Source organism: Triturus cristatus, chromosome 2_2, assembly GCF_964204655.1.
Source record: "Triturus cristatus chromosome 2_2, aTriCri1.1, whole genome shotgun sequence".
In the NCBI taxonomy this organism is placed as follows: domain Eukaryota; kingdom Metazoa; phylum Chordata; class Amphibia; order Caudata; family Salamandridae; genus Triturus; species Triturus cristatus.
The window spans coordinates 1,019,813,591-1,019,829,834 of NC_140582.1; the positions used below are offsets into that span (position 1 = coordinate 1,019,813,591).

At 42.6% G+C, this 16,244-nt stretch overlaps 1 protein-coding gene across 1 annotated transcript in view; it reads left to right on the forward strand.

Moving 5' to 3' along the window:
- Positions 1-16,244, forward strand: part of HTRA3 (HtrA serine peptidase 3) — a 342,569-nt gene that overhangs the window by 218,961 nt on the left and 107,364 nt on the right. Inside the window, exon 5 of the mRNA XM_085642481.1 lies at positions 7,934-7,966. Within this exon, the coding sequence (XP_085498607.1) occupies positions 7,934-7,966 (33 nt within the window). The remainder of the gene's footprint in view (positions 1-7,933; positions 7,967-16,244) is intronic.

Sequence of the window (16,244 nt, forward strand, 5' to 3'; positions counted from 1 at the left end):
TACCCTTGATGCTACAAGTCTTCACCTATGATGTTCCCTCCAATAACTAAATGTTGGCTGATACTTACCTGTCGTGGGTCTTTCTACAGCAGGCACCTTGTTTGGTTCATGTTTTAGCGGCCCCGCCTGAGCCGAGGAAAGAGCCCCGGTATTGTTTACAGCACTCCTGCAACGACGCCAAACGACGCCGCTGCCGAAGGGACAGGTGCCGGTTTATTGGAGAAACAAAGTGTCAGCAGTGAGTTGGAACCTTTCATCATTACCCACTGTGGATTTATTTGGAACATTGTGATTGCAAGTACACGTCAGCTCACAGTAGTAATACAAAGACACTACAAGTACCATTGGGCCACGGGAGTGGCCACGCCCACAGAGGCAGGATAACAGATTTAACCGGTGGTGTCTGAAAATGCCGTGTCTCTGTAATACGAAGTCTGTTGTCTCTGAAGAAGTGGTTCTTCCACAAAACACGTCAGGCATTTTGGACAGTACCTTTGATGCTGCAAGTCTTCACCTATGCTGTTCCCTCAATTAAATAAGTGTTTGCTTGTCTGATACTTACCTGTTGTGGGGTCATTCTACAGCAGGCACCTTGTTCGGTTCATATATATATATATATTACTTACTGGCGGTCGCCAGTAGGTAGTTATAGTTAGGACCACGTTTCCATAGGAAAACCTCAACATTCTATTTTGAATAACTTTGGCGCCGGTCGATGAATCCTCCCAAATTTCTCAAAATAGGTGGGGCGCTCCGCTCCGCTCCTACCCTGAAAGTCTCGGGGGGATTCGTCAAGCGGGGGCTGAGATAAAAGGGGGGTCCCAAAACGCGTTTTTCCCATGCATTTTTCCATAGGACCTTTAGAACGAGCTACAGCCCGAACGGCTGAACAGAATTACTCAAAATTTGGCAGAGAGGTAGTCCCTAGGTCAAGGAAGTGCCTTTTGTAGGTTTGGTGTAAATCTGTTCAGTAGATTCTGAGAAAATAGCCTTTAAATCAATATATATATCTGAGCCAGCTTACGGTACGCTTACCGTACGCTTACGGTAAGCGTACGGTGGCGTGCGCGAGCGCGATTCTGATTGGCTCTTAGATCTTAGTAAACATTCGAATCGGCCGAAACCAGGAAGCGGCGGCCGCCATTTTGTCTCTCGCACTGAGTGTTGTTTATCAAACATGATGGCCAAAAACATGTTACGGGGCTGTTTTGACAACTCCCTCCCACATAGTCATGTTGAGGGAGTCCACAAACATCCCCCAAGAGCAAAAACGGTTTTATTTTTTTTTCGGCAATTTCGCGGGGTACGCTTACCGTACGCTTACCGTAAGCGTACGGTAAAAAAAATAAAAATAAAAAAAACACTATCCACACTTACCCTACCCCCTGTGCTTTTGGTGGCCGAAGGCCACCAAATGTACAGGGCTTATTAATAGGTAAAAAAAACTAAATTTTGGCAACATGAAATTATAAAATTGAAATAAAAAAAACACTATCCACATTGACCCCACCCCCTGTGCTTTTGGTGGCCGAAGGCCACCAAATGTACAGGGCTTATTAAAGTTGATAAAAACCGTGCATATATATATATATATATATTCACTGAAAAAACCATAGGTTTCACACACGTTATAGTTAGGAATTAGCATTTAAAAAACCTTGCAAATTCACTGAAAAAACCATAGGTTTCACACATGTTATAGTTAGTGGAAATTTTACTGATAAAAAACCAATGAAATTCCCCCGTTATAGTTACTGTAGGCAACTATAACTCACGCGACCGTAATCCTCTGCTGATGACATATGTGTCTTTATGAAAAAAAAATATTTGTAATATATGTATAGCTAAAATTTAATGGAAGAAGACATGGGCAAATAAGTGTCTAAATACAGTATTAGCATCAGCAGAGGATTGCGGTCGCGTGAGTTATAGTTGCCTACAGTAACTATAACGGGGGAATTTCATTGGTTTTTTATCAGTAAAATTTCCACTAACTATAACATGTGTGAAACCTATGGTTTTTTCAGTGAATATAGATATATATATATTCACTTAAAAAACCATAGGTTTCACACATGTTATAGTTAGCTGGACATTTCCCTCGTAAAAAACCAATGAAATTCCCCCGTTATAGTTAGTGCAGGCAACTATAACTCACGCGACCGCAATCCTCTGCTGATGACGTCAGATATTACATCACTGATGACCTATGTGTCTGTCTGAAAAATAAATATTTGTAATATATGAATAGCTAAAGATTAATGGAAGAAGACATGGGTAAATAGGTGTCTAAATACAGTGATGTAATATCTGACGTCATCAGCAGAGGATTGCGGTCGCGTGAGTTATAGTTGCCTGCACTAACTATAACAGGGGAATTTCATTGTTTTTTTACGAGGGAAATGTCCAGTTAACTATAACATGTGTGAAACCTATGGTTTTTTAAGTTAATTTGCAAGGTTTTTTAAATGCTAATTCCTAACTATAACGTGTGTGAAACCTATGGTTTTTTAAGTGAATATGTATATATATATACATATATCTATACATATACATATATATATATGTGTGGGGGTGTGTGTGGGGGGGTGTACATGAGCATGCTAATGAGCGGGAGATTCCGAGCAGCTTATATATATATATATATATATTATATAATATATTATATATATATATTATATATATTATAATAATACTTTTTATTGCATGATTAATTAAAATCTTACAATTCGCGATTTACCAACACTCAATCATTAAAACGTATCTACACAAGAGAGTTCTTAAAATACATTAAATACGTAAGTTCAATTCATCCTTGTTACGATTCATTATTACTAATATTAAAATAACAATTATTCACAGTTGTAATTTCTTTACTTTTGTGCAGTATCTCATATGCAAATGTTGCTCTAACTGTCAGCAGCTTCCAGTCCTAATATGCTTGAATCATTAACTTCCAACTTCTTTCTTACAAGGGTCATAAATTTAGTAAAGATATATATATATTACCTCAGGGGTTGAGGGTGGACCTGAGCAATAAATATTAATATTTGTCTCATCTTTACTACCTCGTGTCCGTGCCTTCGTCCATGGAAGTGCCTGTGGAAGCTGGATTGTTTGGTCATATATATATATATATATATATATATATATATATAGAGAGAGAGAGAGAGAGAGAGAGAGAGAGAGAGGGGTGTTTCACTTACCGTATATATACTTACCCTCTTCATTGTTGTCAACTACCTTCTTAAATAGGTGTGATGCTGTTCAAGAATAGATGGCTATGTGTTTTTTGGGAATCCTGTATCCTACCGTTAACAGGCATAGTCAACTTGCCATGTGGGCCATGGACTACTGTCTCTTAGTTTACCCCCACCTAACTACCAAAGGGCCCATCATACATACCTAGCCTGTCACTTGGAAAGCACACACATGTTGTTTGGTTTGATAGGAGTTTTCCCTCAGTAGTAAAATGCCCCATGCAAATAACAAAAATGCACTTTATAAACACATGCCAACCAGAAATAACAATGCATTGAGTATTATGAAAGGGCTGTACAATAGAGTCGAGTTCACAAATGCGTATACAAGTGAGAGAATGCACAAGGGATGCGCATGAGGATACAGAGTTCACAAACCATATGCAAATGGGTGAGTGCAATTGTTTGTGTCCTTCACACGTTTTGTGCTAATGCCCATAGAGCACAAAGCACTAGGATATAGTCACAACATTTTCTTTGGTCCAGTAGTGAAGAAGAATTCACTTACAAAGATAAATATTGTTGTCTATAATCATTACCTTGGGACCGTTATATATTGCAAAAAGCTTTAAAAAGATATCCGCTCTAATGCAGTCAGATGGAGAATTCATGCTTGTATTCAAAACAGAAGCCATTTTGCTCGGACATCTAACTTTCATATATAAATGAGTTTAATCACTCCTAGAAATAAGTTAAAATCAATTATTGTTAAAAAATGAAAAGTCCTTCTGTAATGCAAGCCCTCTAGCTATGCGGTATCATGGTTGAAAAATGTGCCCATTCATTAACATCAGGCCCAGATCTATTAAGAAGTCACGCAACGCAGGGCAGCAAGTAAAGTGCCTGAGCTGTGCTCCCTGAAAGGGAGGGAGCAGAATAGCATCATATCAATTAAGATATGGTGTTCTCTCCTTGTGCAGGAACACTTTAGGCAAACGTGCGCCAACGCAGGCACCCTTGCTTTATAGTGCAAAGGTGTTTCTGTTGCCTGAAGCACTGGTTTTGCACTGGTAGGAACCCCTTCCAATACAAAATCTATGCTGTACAAAACAATGCAACATGCAGACATAGGTGAAAAACGAGGAGAAATTAACACATTTTTCCTTGTTGCTCCTACCATGAAAAAGAGTACAATTTTGGCGCAAATCTCTGTCTACACTTCTTTGTACCTAGGGATTTGCCTCAAAACCTGTGAGTGGCTCCATGGGAAGCCCATGGACCATTCAAGAAAAGACCCCTTGATGCAAAGTAATGCTAGGCAGCACATTGCTCAACTTTGCGTTACTTTGGGTTATTATGAAGTGCAAATCTTGATCTACATTAGATAGTAAATCCCACCTGAACACTTTGTGAAGGGTTTGCGTTAGAAAAGTAACACAAACCTGACACAAAGCGTATGTAAATCTGGGCCCTGATGTGGTTTCTCTTGATACCGAGATGGTGTTTGCCACAGTTTTATGTGATCATGGAAAAACAATGTCATAGAATACGATCACTGAGAAACTATTTCATCTGAACTGTTTAATGGAAATTTTCTGAATTAAAGGCATTTACCTTTTTGGAGAAACCAGTTCATAGAATGTCTTTTTGGTCGAAATTGGGTTTTGAATGCTTATTTTTTAAGTGCAAATGCAATGGTTGCAGGTCTTACTTTCAGAAACAGTTTTGACTGAGATATTTATTTCAGTGCTTTACTTCAGGGGACAATATATTATATTTATATATTTTACATTGTCAAACAATTACTTTGGATGCTTTTAATTTGCTGACCCATCACCACCCATGAACACCATCCATCTCTAACCCTCACAACCCCTAAACATCATCAATCCCCGCCCTCTAAAACCCCTAGTCACTCATTATGTACACTTATCCCTGAAACCTAAAAGTCCTTTCTACCCCAAATATCCATCATCCCTGAACAATAAAATCACCCACTACCCCTAACTCCACCCATTCTTGATACCAAAACCTCCATTTCTATGCCTTAACCCCACCCACCCCATACCTCTCAAAACACCTCAGCTCGCCCATACTCCACCCATCCATGAAGCCTAAACATCCCACACCGCCCTTAAACACAAGCCATCCATGACCCATCAGAACTCCTCATTACCCTAAACTACTCATCCCTGAAGCCTAAAATCCCTTTCAACATTTAAACTCCACCCATTCCAGAATCCTTAAAACCTCTCACCACCCTTAACTCCACCCCATTCTGAACCCTAAATAAAAGCAAAAAGAAATGGATATAACCCAGATCTGTGACTGGGGGTGAAGGTTTGATTTGTTCGGCATTCCATCATTCATCTGTTCTTTTTACATTTGTCGCCCTAAGTGGGAAGAGTATGCCCAGGCATGGGTCCCGTGCTTGCTATGCCACTGGATTCAAGCTAGCCTGGCTGATGAAGGGTTATACCCCGAATCCGGTTCCAGGATGCTTATTTCTGGTCTAGGGAGGACCTGGCCTGGCAGTTAGGGCTGGACTGTTTCCATGGGAAGCAGGGTCACAACTGATTTCCATTTAGCTGGGCCTAAACTGAAATGGGGTGGAGAGCAAAGAAACAATGGATTTAACCCAGATCTGTGACTGGAGGTGAATGTTTGATTTGTTCAGCATTCCGTCCATCATCTGTTTTTTTTGCATTTGTCGACCTAATTGGGTAGGGTATGCCCAGACATGGGTCCCATCCTCTCTATGCCACCAGATTCAACCTAGCCTGGCTGATGAAGGGTGATATCCCGAAACCGTTCCCAGGATGCTTGTTTCTGGTCTGGCAGTTCGGGCTGGACTGTTTCCATTGGGAGCAGGGTCAAGACTGATTTGCATATGGCTGGGTCCAAACTAGAATGGTGTGGCGAGCAAAACAAAGATGGATTTAACCCAGATCTGTGACTGGAGGTGAATGTTTGATATATTCAGCATTTTGTCCATCATCTGTTGTTTTTGCATTCGCGGCCCTAAAAACTCTTCATGGCCCCAGTCGCTACCCAAAATGGAACCTTATAAACTCTCACTAGCCCTAAACTCTGCCCATCCCTGAAACCTAAAAACACCTCACATACCTAAACACCACTCATCCGTGAACCCTAAAAAATCCCCACCATCCCAACACTTCACCTATTTCTGAATGCTAACAATCCCTTTCTATGCCTGAACTCCAATTATTCCTGCTCACTAAAAACCCTCTCATCACCCTAAACATTACCCATCCCTGAACCCAAACATCCCTCAGTATTCCTAAACACCAGCCAAGTTTAATATAAATTTGGATTTATCCTTAAAATTATTTTTCTTCTAAAATGTTTCCTTTCATTTTCGATTTTTTTGTGTTTACTTGAAATTGTCTTTCTTTAAAATTGGTTTTCCATGATTTGGTTTCCTCCAATGGGGTTTTTCAATTTTCGTTTTCCATTAATTGACACACATCAGTTTGCCACTTTACTACTGAAAACAACGTAATTGAATGAAATTGATCCAGGTAAGTATAGGCCAATACCAGATTTTCTACAGTGATCTATTTTATTATCGATGATCTATTATTACAACCTACTGTGGTTAATTAGCTACAACCCTCGAACTGAATAAGATTCTAGACACCTCAATATGGCTTTGATTTGCACACAAGAGGAACGTCCATGCTGGATGACTTCAGACCTGAGACAGGTGGCAATATTGTTATGGGTGCATTCTACATTGAATTAGAAGCAGGATTTGCAAATAGTTTTTTCTCCTCTAAATATGATAGTTAAAATACACGTAATTGAAAAAGTGGCTAAAAGTGTTCATTCTGAAACAATGTGAACAGTTCATCATGAGTCTAACTGATAAAATGAAGTTTTTTTTTATTGCTGTTCAAACTGCACTTCTGTTGTTTTGAAGCTTTGCAAGTTGCAGGTGTTACTGTTACCCAACTTAATGGTACTCCATTCCATATATTGGCCTTCGGAGGGATGGACTGCTGAACCGGCCGTTGCTGGATTCCAAATATTTACTTGCCTGTCGCTGCTGACCAGATATGTGAATTTCTCACACGAAAACATCCTAGCCAAAATACAAGCTAACAAAATATGACCAAGGTGATCCATTCTTCACCCATCCTCAATGTACTTTGAAGATATGTACATAATGTCACGGTACATACATTTGGAATTAAGCAAAGTAAACCCATATGTACCCACATATATTAACATTAATGATATTTGGGTAGTCAATATTGTGGATTTTTAACAGGACGATATTAACACCACAATATTTTGGTACCACAAAATTGCTGCTTGTTTCAGCAGTTGGCATTCATCTAATCCAGCCATCCTTTCCATCCCCTTTGCTCCTGTTTAGTACATTATAACATGTACTTTAAGTCTTACACTTCACTCCTCAAAAAGGCCTATTCCTGCAGTAGATGGCGTCCAATGCAAGTCAAGCAGGGCTGCTGAAGGTTACCTGTGATTCAAGATACCTGAAAATCTGGTTATTTAATCATAAATGGACAAGCCAGGTTTGATGTGTCAGATGCAAATGATATACAATATATTACAACATAACATGTTATTCCTTACTTTCAAATGTGTAATTCCATTTAAGTTTATTGCATGAAGGAACATTTTCTGAAAGAATCAAACTATTAACATGGCCTTATAACTTGTTTCCATTTGGTCTTTTTTTACAGTATGGAAATTCGGGTGGTCCCTTGGTTAATTTGGTAAGAGCAATGTGTTTTCTTTTCTATCTTGATTCTATATAAAACGTTTGTAGTATTTACAGATAATCGAGAATCTGAGATGTGAAGTACTATTCAGAGTAATTCCTATTCAAAGTGTTTAAAGAAATGCGATTCAACAAATAGCTTTTATAAATAGCTATTTTAATTATACCTGTTCGTTGACATCTTTTTGCCAATGCAAGGAAAATCTACATAAGTTAGTGACAATTTTACATTTATGCCATGTGCAAATAGATAACACATTACGGGGCATATTATCAAGGACGGCGTTAAAAATTATCGCCGGTTTAGCGGCAGAAAACTGCCGCTAAAGCGGCGATAATGGGTTTGATAATATGTCCTTGAGAATTCCAATAGAAGTTCATGTTCTGGTGTGAACATGGGCTTCTATTGGAATTCTCCAGGCCATATTATCAAGCCCATTATCGCTGCTTTAGCGGCAGTTTTCTGCCGCTAAACCGGCGATAATTTTAACGGCGTCCTTGATAATATACCCCTACATTCGTTCATTAAGAGCGAGTAAAGGCATAGTTCAGAAACAACTTAGCCATTAAACCTCAGCCGCGGCCCGTGCAGGTAAGAGCGGTGATGCAGTGGGGCTGAGTGAGGGGGGATTGTGACAGACGACGACGAGGAAAAATTAATTATTTATTTAATTTTCCCTCCTGGTCGGCTGTCGAATCCCCCCACCCGCCCAACACGGCCCAACCGCTCCTACCTGCACGTGCTGTGGCTGTTAAACCTGTGACATTGCAAACTAGTCCTCTTCAACGAAACAACACGGTTGGTGCCAGGAGCCTACAGTCTTTAGTGTACTATAGTTTATGGTATTTAAAAAGAAACATACATAAAACCAGATTACTACATTTACAAATCATCCAGATGGGAAAGGGCACATTTTGGGCATACGCAAATTCACAAAAATAACATTTGCTGCTACCCACAATGAGATGTGTGTCAAGTATGGGTTCCATGCAATTAGTGAGTTCGGGGGTGAGTGAGGGCTGTGGCAAACAGTTTTAAGTACATCACTGCCTCACTCATTCACAAAGAGATGCACTGAGCAAAAACTGAGCTCGAGGCCGTGCCAAGGTGTGTGCCATGTACAGAACCGAGGTGCAGAGTGGACTGGGAACATTGCAGTTCTTGTACTTCATTACCTATGTATTACAGGAACTGTGGAACACTGATTACTGGTGGAGTTGTAAATATAGTAATTGACATCTATGGGCTCTTTAAAGCCTGAACATGCCAATGCTGATCCAACGGGTGACACAAGTATGAGGTTGGGAGTCTTCTGACATCGAAATGGCCACTGGAAGGCAGTGCAGAAGTGAGCAACAGGCAGTTTCGGCTGGCTTGTACCCAGGGTGATAGGTCGGGGCACAAAAAAATAAATAAATAAAATAGACTTACCTTGTATCTTGCAACGCGATGTTCTTCTCCCTCGGGTGTCTTCTCTCCTCACGGAAGCTCCTGATGCAGGAAACTGCATTACCCAATCCTGGTGCTACTTTCACAGCATGAAAGCAGCACCAGGATTGGATTCAGCGGCCTCTCTCAGCGCTTCTGAGAGCCCTGGAGGCCTGCGCTTTCTCTAACTCAGCTGTCTAAGACAGCTAGGTTAGAGAACTTTAAAGTGCGCATTAACAAAGTAGGTCGCACACTGCTCGTCATACCCGCAAATAGCCCCATAGAACTCTGGATAATGTAGTAGCAAAGGTGAGTACGCCTATGCCACGAGTATGTCACTATAATGCCATCCCTGGACACGTGTTTCGAGGTAATTGCCTCTCGTCAGCAGGGAGCAGGTAGGTCTGTGGGGTGCCAAGTAGACTGCCAAAATATTAAAGGTAAAATACCTCTACCAGCGCGCAGGTGCGGAACCAAGGCTCGTCAGCCCAAATCGCTCGAAGGAGCTTAAATACATTAACAAAGTAGGTCGCACACTGCTCGTCATACCCGCAAATAGCCCCATAGAACTCTGGATAATGTAGTAGCAAAGGTGAGTACGCCTATGCCACGAGTATGTCACTATAATGCCATCCCTGGACACGTGTTTCGAGGTAATTGCCTCTCGTCAGCAGGGAGCAGGTAGGTATGTGGGGTGCCAAGTAGGCTGCCAAAATATTAAAGGTAAAATACCTCTACCGGCGCGCAGGTGCGGAACCAAGGCTCGTCAGCCCAAATCGCTCGAAGGAGCTTAAATACATTAACAAAGTAGGTCGCACACTGCTCGTCATACCCGCAAATAGCCCCATAGAACTCTGGATAATGTAGTAGCAAAGGTGAGTACGCCTATGCCACGAGTATGTCACTATAATGCCATCCCTGGACACTTGTTTCGAGGTAATTGCCTCTCGTCAGCAGGGAGCAGGTAGGTATGTGGGGTGCCAAGTAGACTGCAAAATATTAAAGGTAAAATACCTCTACCGGCGCGCAGGTGCGGAACCAAGGCTCGTCAGCCCAAATCGCTCGAAGGAGCTTAAAAACATTAAAAAAGTAGGTCGCACACTGCTCGTCATACCCGCAAATAGCCCCATAGAACTCTGGATAATGTAGTAGCAAAGGTGAGTACGCCTATGCCACGAGTATGTCACAGTGCGCATGTCTGGCTGGCCGGCCCAAGACGGATGGCCAAAGAAACATGAACTTTTTAAAGCGCACAGTTCTCTGCTGCTGCCACTCGGCATCAATGCCCCGCCCCGTCCTGACACTTACTTTAGGACGGGTTGCTGAAAAATAAAACGGTAATAAATGAACTTTTTTTTTTTTTTATTTGTTTATTGAAGTTTTGCAATAGCGTACAGCTTATTGATATATCAAAACAATGTAAACTAAATCATCAACATAAAATAAATCAATGAAAGGTACATTTTAGTGATCAGAAGATATCACAAGTGCATTAAAATTGTCCCGCCCAAATGGCGATATTGAACATTTCGGGTGATGCGGTAGCACAACAATTATAGGTTATTATACAGAGTCACACAGTATCTATATGAGACTGGAGCAGCAAATACTCTCTCAAAGGAGCCCAAATATCCGTAGGTCTAGATGTTGCCGACAGTTCCTCAGCGTAGAGTTCCAACTGCTCATGGCAGTACACCAGTGGCCATATGTATCAATGTTAGATTTTGCGATTCTCAAATAGCGAATTTCTGGGAATCGCTATTTGAGAATCGCAAAACGCTATGTATGTAGGATTTGCAATACATTTTGCGAATCCTACATATTCCATAATTGCGAATTGCAAATTGCAATTCGCAATTAAGGAATACCTCCCTATTCATTCCTATGGGCCTAGAGGCCCATAGGAATGAATGGGAAGACATTCTCAATTTGCGATTCTCAATTAGAGAATCGCAAATTGAGAATACAATTTCAAGTATGCCAGGGTGTCAAAAGGACACCCTGTTGCACCCCTGAAATGAGCATGGGTGCACATGTGGCGCACATACATGCCCTAAGGGCATGTGTGTGCGCCATATGCCACTTAGAAAAATGCAAAAATTTGCATTTTTGAAAGAAATCGCAAATTAGCACCAACCTGTAGTTGGTGGTAATTTGCGATTCCTTAAGGCCAAATTGCACTTTTTTTGGTGCTTCTTACATTGCATTTAAGGAATCGCAAAAGTTGCGATTCCTTAAATGCAATTGCAAAATAAGGAATCGCAAATTTGCGATTCCCTATTTTGCACACAGATTTGCTTTCATACATACCACTTAGCAAAATTGCGATCGCAAACGCCGAAATTCGGCGAATTACGGCGTTTGCGATCGCAATTTTGCTTGATACATATGGCCCCAGGTCTTTAATCCAGTAATCAATTTTCGGAGCAAATTTACTCTCCCATGTAAACAGAACTTGCCTCTTGGAGAGAAAGAGGGCCACTCTTTCAAACCTACCCATGGTGGCCTTCAAGTGAGGAACATACCCAATAAGGCACTCCAGGGGCGTGCACTGCAGCACCTGACCCGTCATAGTATGTATACGTTTGATAACAGTCTCCCAATATTTGAACACAGGGGCACACTGCCATGCAAGATGAAGAAAATCAGCACTAAATCGACCACAGCGCCTACATTGATCAGAGTCCCTAAGGCCCATTTTATATAACTTAACAGGGGTATGGTACATTTGGTGAATTAATTTAAAATTAATAATACACAGATTACCATTCGGAGTAAGGCGACCTGTTAGCATGCAAATTTGTTCCCCCTCTTTTGGAGTGATCGGGGGAGTCACTATTGTATTCCACCTCCCCAAACTGTTATCCGGCCCACGTACCGTTTCATCCTACACCGCCTTGTACAGTTTGGTAATCAGTTTTTTCTTGGTCGGGGCTACCAGCAATAACTGAAGCAAATTAAGTGTGTCCGATTCAGCAGGAAAGTCAGTGTAGTGATCTCACACTGCACGCCTCAAGACACAGCAGGAGTACTGAAAGAGCAGAGTGGAGTTTTGGATGTAGTTCAGGTCATCACCTGCAATGTATCTACCCCCCGGATAGAGGTCACTCATGTGTGTGATGCCAGACTCACTTAAAGCTGTTATGGGCCCTTTTTCCTGAGTGACAGATAAAGCTGCGTGCCCAGCGAGAGTTAGCGCAGGAGCATATAAAGGAAGTTTGTGCGCGCGCTTGCCAATCGCCTGCCAGGCAGCAATAGTGGTGTCGATTGTATTAATCTCAGTCCTGGGCGTCTGCCTATGAGTATGTGTGAGGACGCTTTCCAGTGATATAGGGTGAGCATCTCCGTCCTCTAGAGCAACGTGTGGAATATAGTCATACGTCCTGAACCAATAATAAGCGTATTGGGCCTGCGCGCAGAGACATAAAAATCAGGAGCAGCGAACCCACCTTTATCATAAGCAAGCATTAATGTGAGCCAGCTAATTCTGGGCTGTTTATCCCCCCACACTAATCTCAATAGCTGGGTTTGCACTGTTTTAAAAAAAAGTTTGATCAGTTTGATCGGAATATTACAAAACAGATATAAAAACCGTGGAAGTATGACCATTTTAATTACTGCGATACGGTCCACAAGGGACAATGGTAGATGGGAACACTTATCCACTTGTTGCACCAAAGTATTGTAGGCTTGGCCATAATTCTATTTGATCACGGTATCAGGGTCGCAGTGCACCCATACGCCAAGGTATTTGACTGGGTCCGCGGTCGATATCAATGGGTATTCTAATTGGGGCGGAGACGTGATCAGCGTTAGAAGAAAAATAACCAATTTTTCCCAGTTAATCTGGAGTCTAGAGAACAGACCAAACTTAATATATTCTCAGATAATCGGAGACAAATGAAGCTGGGGATCGCGGATAAACAAGACCATATCATCCGCGTACATGGAGATCCTGACCAGACAGTGATTAAAGCAGCTTCTCTGTGACATTGCCGGATTTTACAAGCCAATGGTTCTAAAACAAGGGCAAAAAGGTGGGGGGACAAAGGACAGCCCTGTCTAGTACCACGCTCTATATTAAAAGGTTCTGATGTGAGTCCACCCACGCGCACTCTCGCTGAAGCGTCAGTATACAAGACCTGTATCCAGCGCGTCAAGATGAGAGGAAATCCCATTCTGTGCAATATGCGCAACATAGACTTCCATTCTATGGAGTCAAATGCTTTGGCTGCATCCAACATGACCGCAGCAGTAGATAACTCAGGATTAAGAACGTGCAACATAGCAAAGATAGTGTGCAGATTATGGGAGGTGGAACGTTCCGGAATAAACCCAGACTGGTCCGGGAGCACATGAAGAGGCATTAGAGGTTGGATTCTTGTAGCCAGAATCTTCGCCAGTATTTTTGCATCGAGCTTTATCAACGAAAGGGGGCAATAAGATTCGCAACGCATGGGTGATTTATCTTTTTTAAGCAGGATGATGATCAGGGCCTGGCGTAGGGAAGGAGGAAGTATCCCGGACTCATGGGCCTCTGCATACATTTCCAATAGGTGGGGTATGAGGAGATCTGTGTAGGCTCTATAGAACTCTGCCGTTAGGCCGCATTATTAGGAAGAGAGAGGATAGCCTCACTGACATCAGTTTCATCTATGGGCTGGCTCAAATATTCTCTGTGGGCATACAATAGCCCCGCACAGGCCGTATCAGATAAATATTCATCCATGGCTTCATCGTCCATCCCGCCCCGTGTGGTATACTTAGATGAATACAATTGCTGAAATTGACCCACTATAGCGTGTGGAGTACAGTGTGCAGTCACGTGAGGGTCGATTATGTGGTCAATTAAGGGATTGTCAGCTCTAAAGTGCAGCTTAAAGGCCAGACTCCTACCCGGCCGCCCCCCTTCACTATAAGCTCGGGCCACATGACGTCTAGTTATATACCTCGCCTCGGTGTCAGCTAGTGTGTTGTATTCTGCCAATGATTCATGAATGCGTGACAGTGTGTCTGAAGACGGTTAATGCAGGTACTGTCTCTCAAGCTCCTCCAGAGTCCGTTCCGTTTTGGACAATTGGCCCCTAATGTCTTTCAGGATCCCCGCTGTGGTACCGATACACACCCCCGTATCGATGCTTTGAATGCTTCCCACAATATGGCCTGACTGTCCACTGAACCCACATTTAAGTCAAAGTATTGTACAATAGCTGTTCTGATGGCTTCGTTATATATCGGATCAAGCAATGGCTCAGCTTGGAATCGCCAGGTAAAAGGGCGGTGGGGATTTGTGGGGATGCAAATGTTAAGAACAACGGGGTTATGATCAGATAATGTGCGCGGGAGCGTATGGACATTTATAACCCACCCATTAGCTTCTTCGTTCAGCAGCCAGTAGTCCAGCCGGGAGCAGCTATTGAATGCAGGGGTGATATGCGTACCCTCTAGAGCCCCCGCATTGCGCAAGCGCCACATGTCAACCAAACCCATTTCCGCCATGGCATCCCTGATACACTGGGCAACTTTGAACGTGCGCGAGCCTGATGGATTGGACTTATCCACTCGTCGGTTAAGATGGGTGTTTAGGTCGCCTCCCCATATGACCGCAGATTCAGACCATGCCCGCAAAACATTGAACATTTGTAAAAAAGGTGTCGGGTCATCCACCACAGGACCATACATGTTCACTATCATCAATAAGGACATTCCCAGCTTGCCCTGTATTATGGCCCACCGGCCCTCTGTGTCCATACAGGTATGCATGGGCTGAAATGACACTCCCTTTTTAATGAGGATGAGCACTCCCCTGGAATATGTAGAGTATGAGGAGGCCAATCGGTAAGACGCCCATCTATGTGCTACCCTGTCTTCTCTTTGTTTACTCAGGTGTGATTCCTGTAAGAAAGCGATTTGCACTGTGTGTCTATCTAGATATGCTAGCACTTGGCGGACTTTCTTAGGGGTGTTATGACCATGGATATTCCAAGTTATGCAGTTATACGTTACACCCATTATCAATACAGGTAGACTGACCACACCCCCGGATGTTGGACTGTGTATGGTTTGCACAGATAGTGACAGATACCACATTTACAACTTGAAGTCTGATCATAGTGCCTTCAATTTATAAGGAAAAAGAACCCTTCCCCTCCCCCACCCACTTTAGCAACTCCAATTTGCCAAAGACAAATCCCACCAATATAAACAATCCCAACAAAAACAAAGTGATGCAACACATCAAGTGGGGTATACCCATTGGGGGATGTAGCGGCAAAGTCCGCTCCCAGATAAAGTAGGGAGGGGGCCGCCGATGTGACGTGATGGTCTCCTACCCATTAGCCATCTTGCCGAGCTCGTCAATAAGGGCATGACGGATGTCACTGTATGCAGGATATCATGTCTACAGCATTAAGCTTATGAGGTGTAGCACACCAGGGATAAGGAGTACAACCAGCCCTGTGGATCACGGAGATTGCATCCCACCCGCACCCAGCAAGTAAGCATAAAAAAAACATGAATCTAATGTGAAACGACAACCCTGGGACGCTCCACCCCCAAACATGCAATGTAAGACTACAATATCCCACAAATGTTCCCATGGGCTCATCAAAACAAACATGCAATACAGCCCTGCTTTTCAACATAGTGCACTAAGCTAGAATCATCTGCAGTCGGATACAGCAATCAGAGTACAGGGCCTCTTACTATTCATTCATCAACGTCCGACGTGAGGGCCGGAGAGTTTCCCCGGCGGCGCAGAGATTTGGCGTATTCCATCGCCTGCTTCGGGTTCGTGAAGATCTTGGCGTCGTCAACCACGCCTATGTGCAGCCGCGCTGGATAT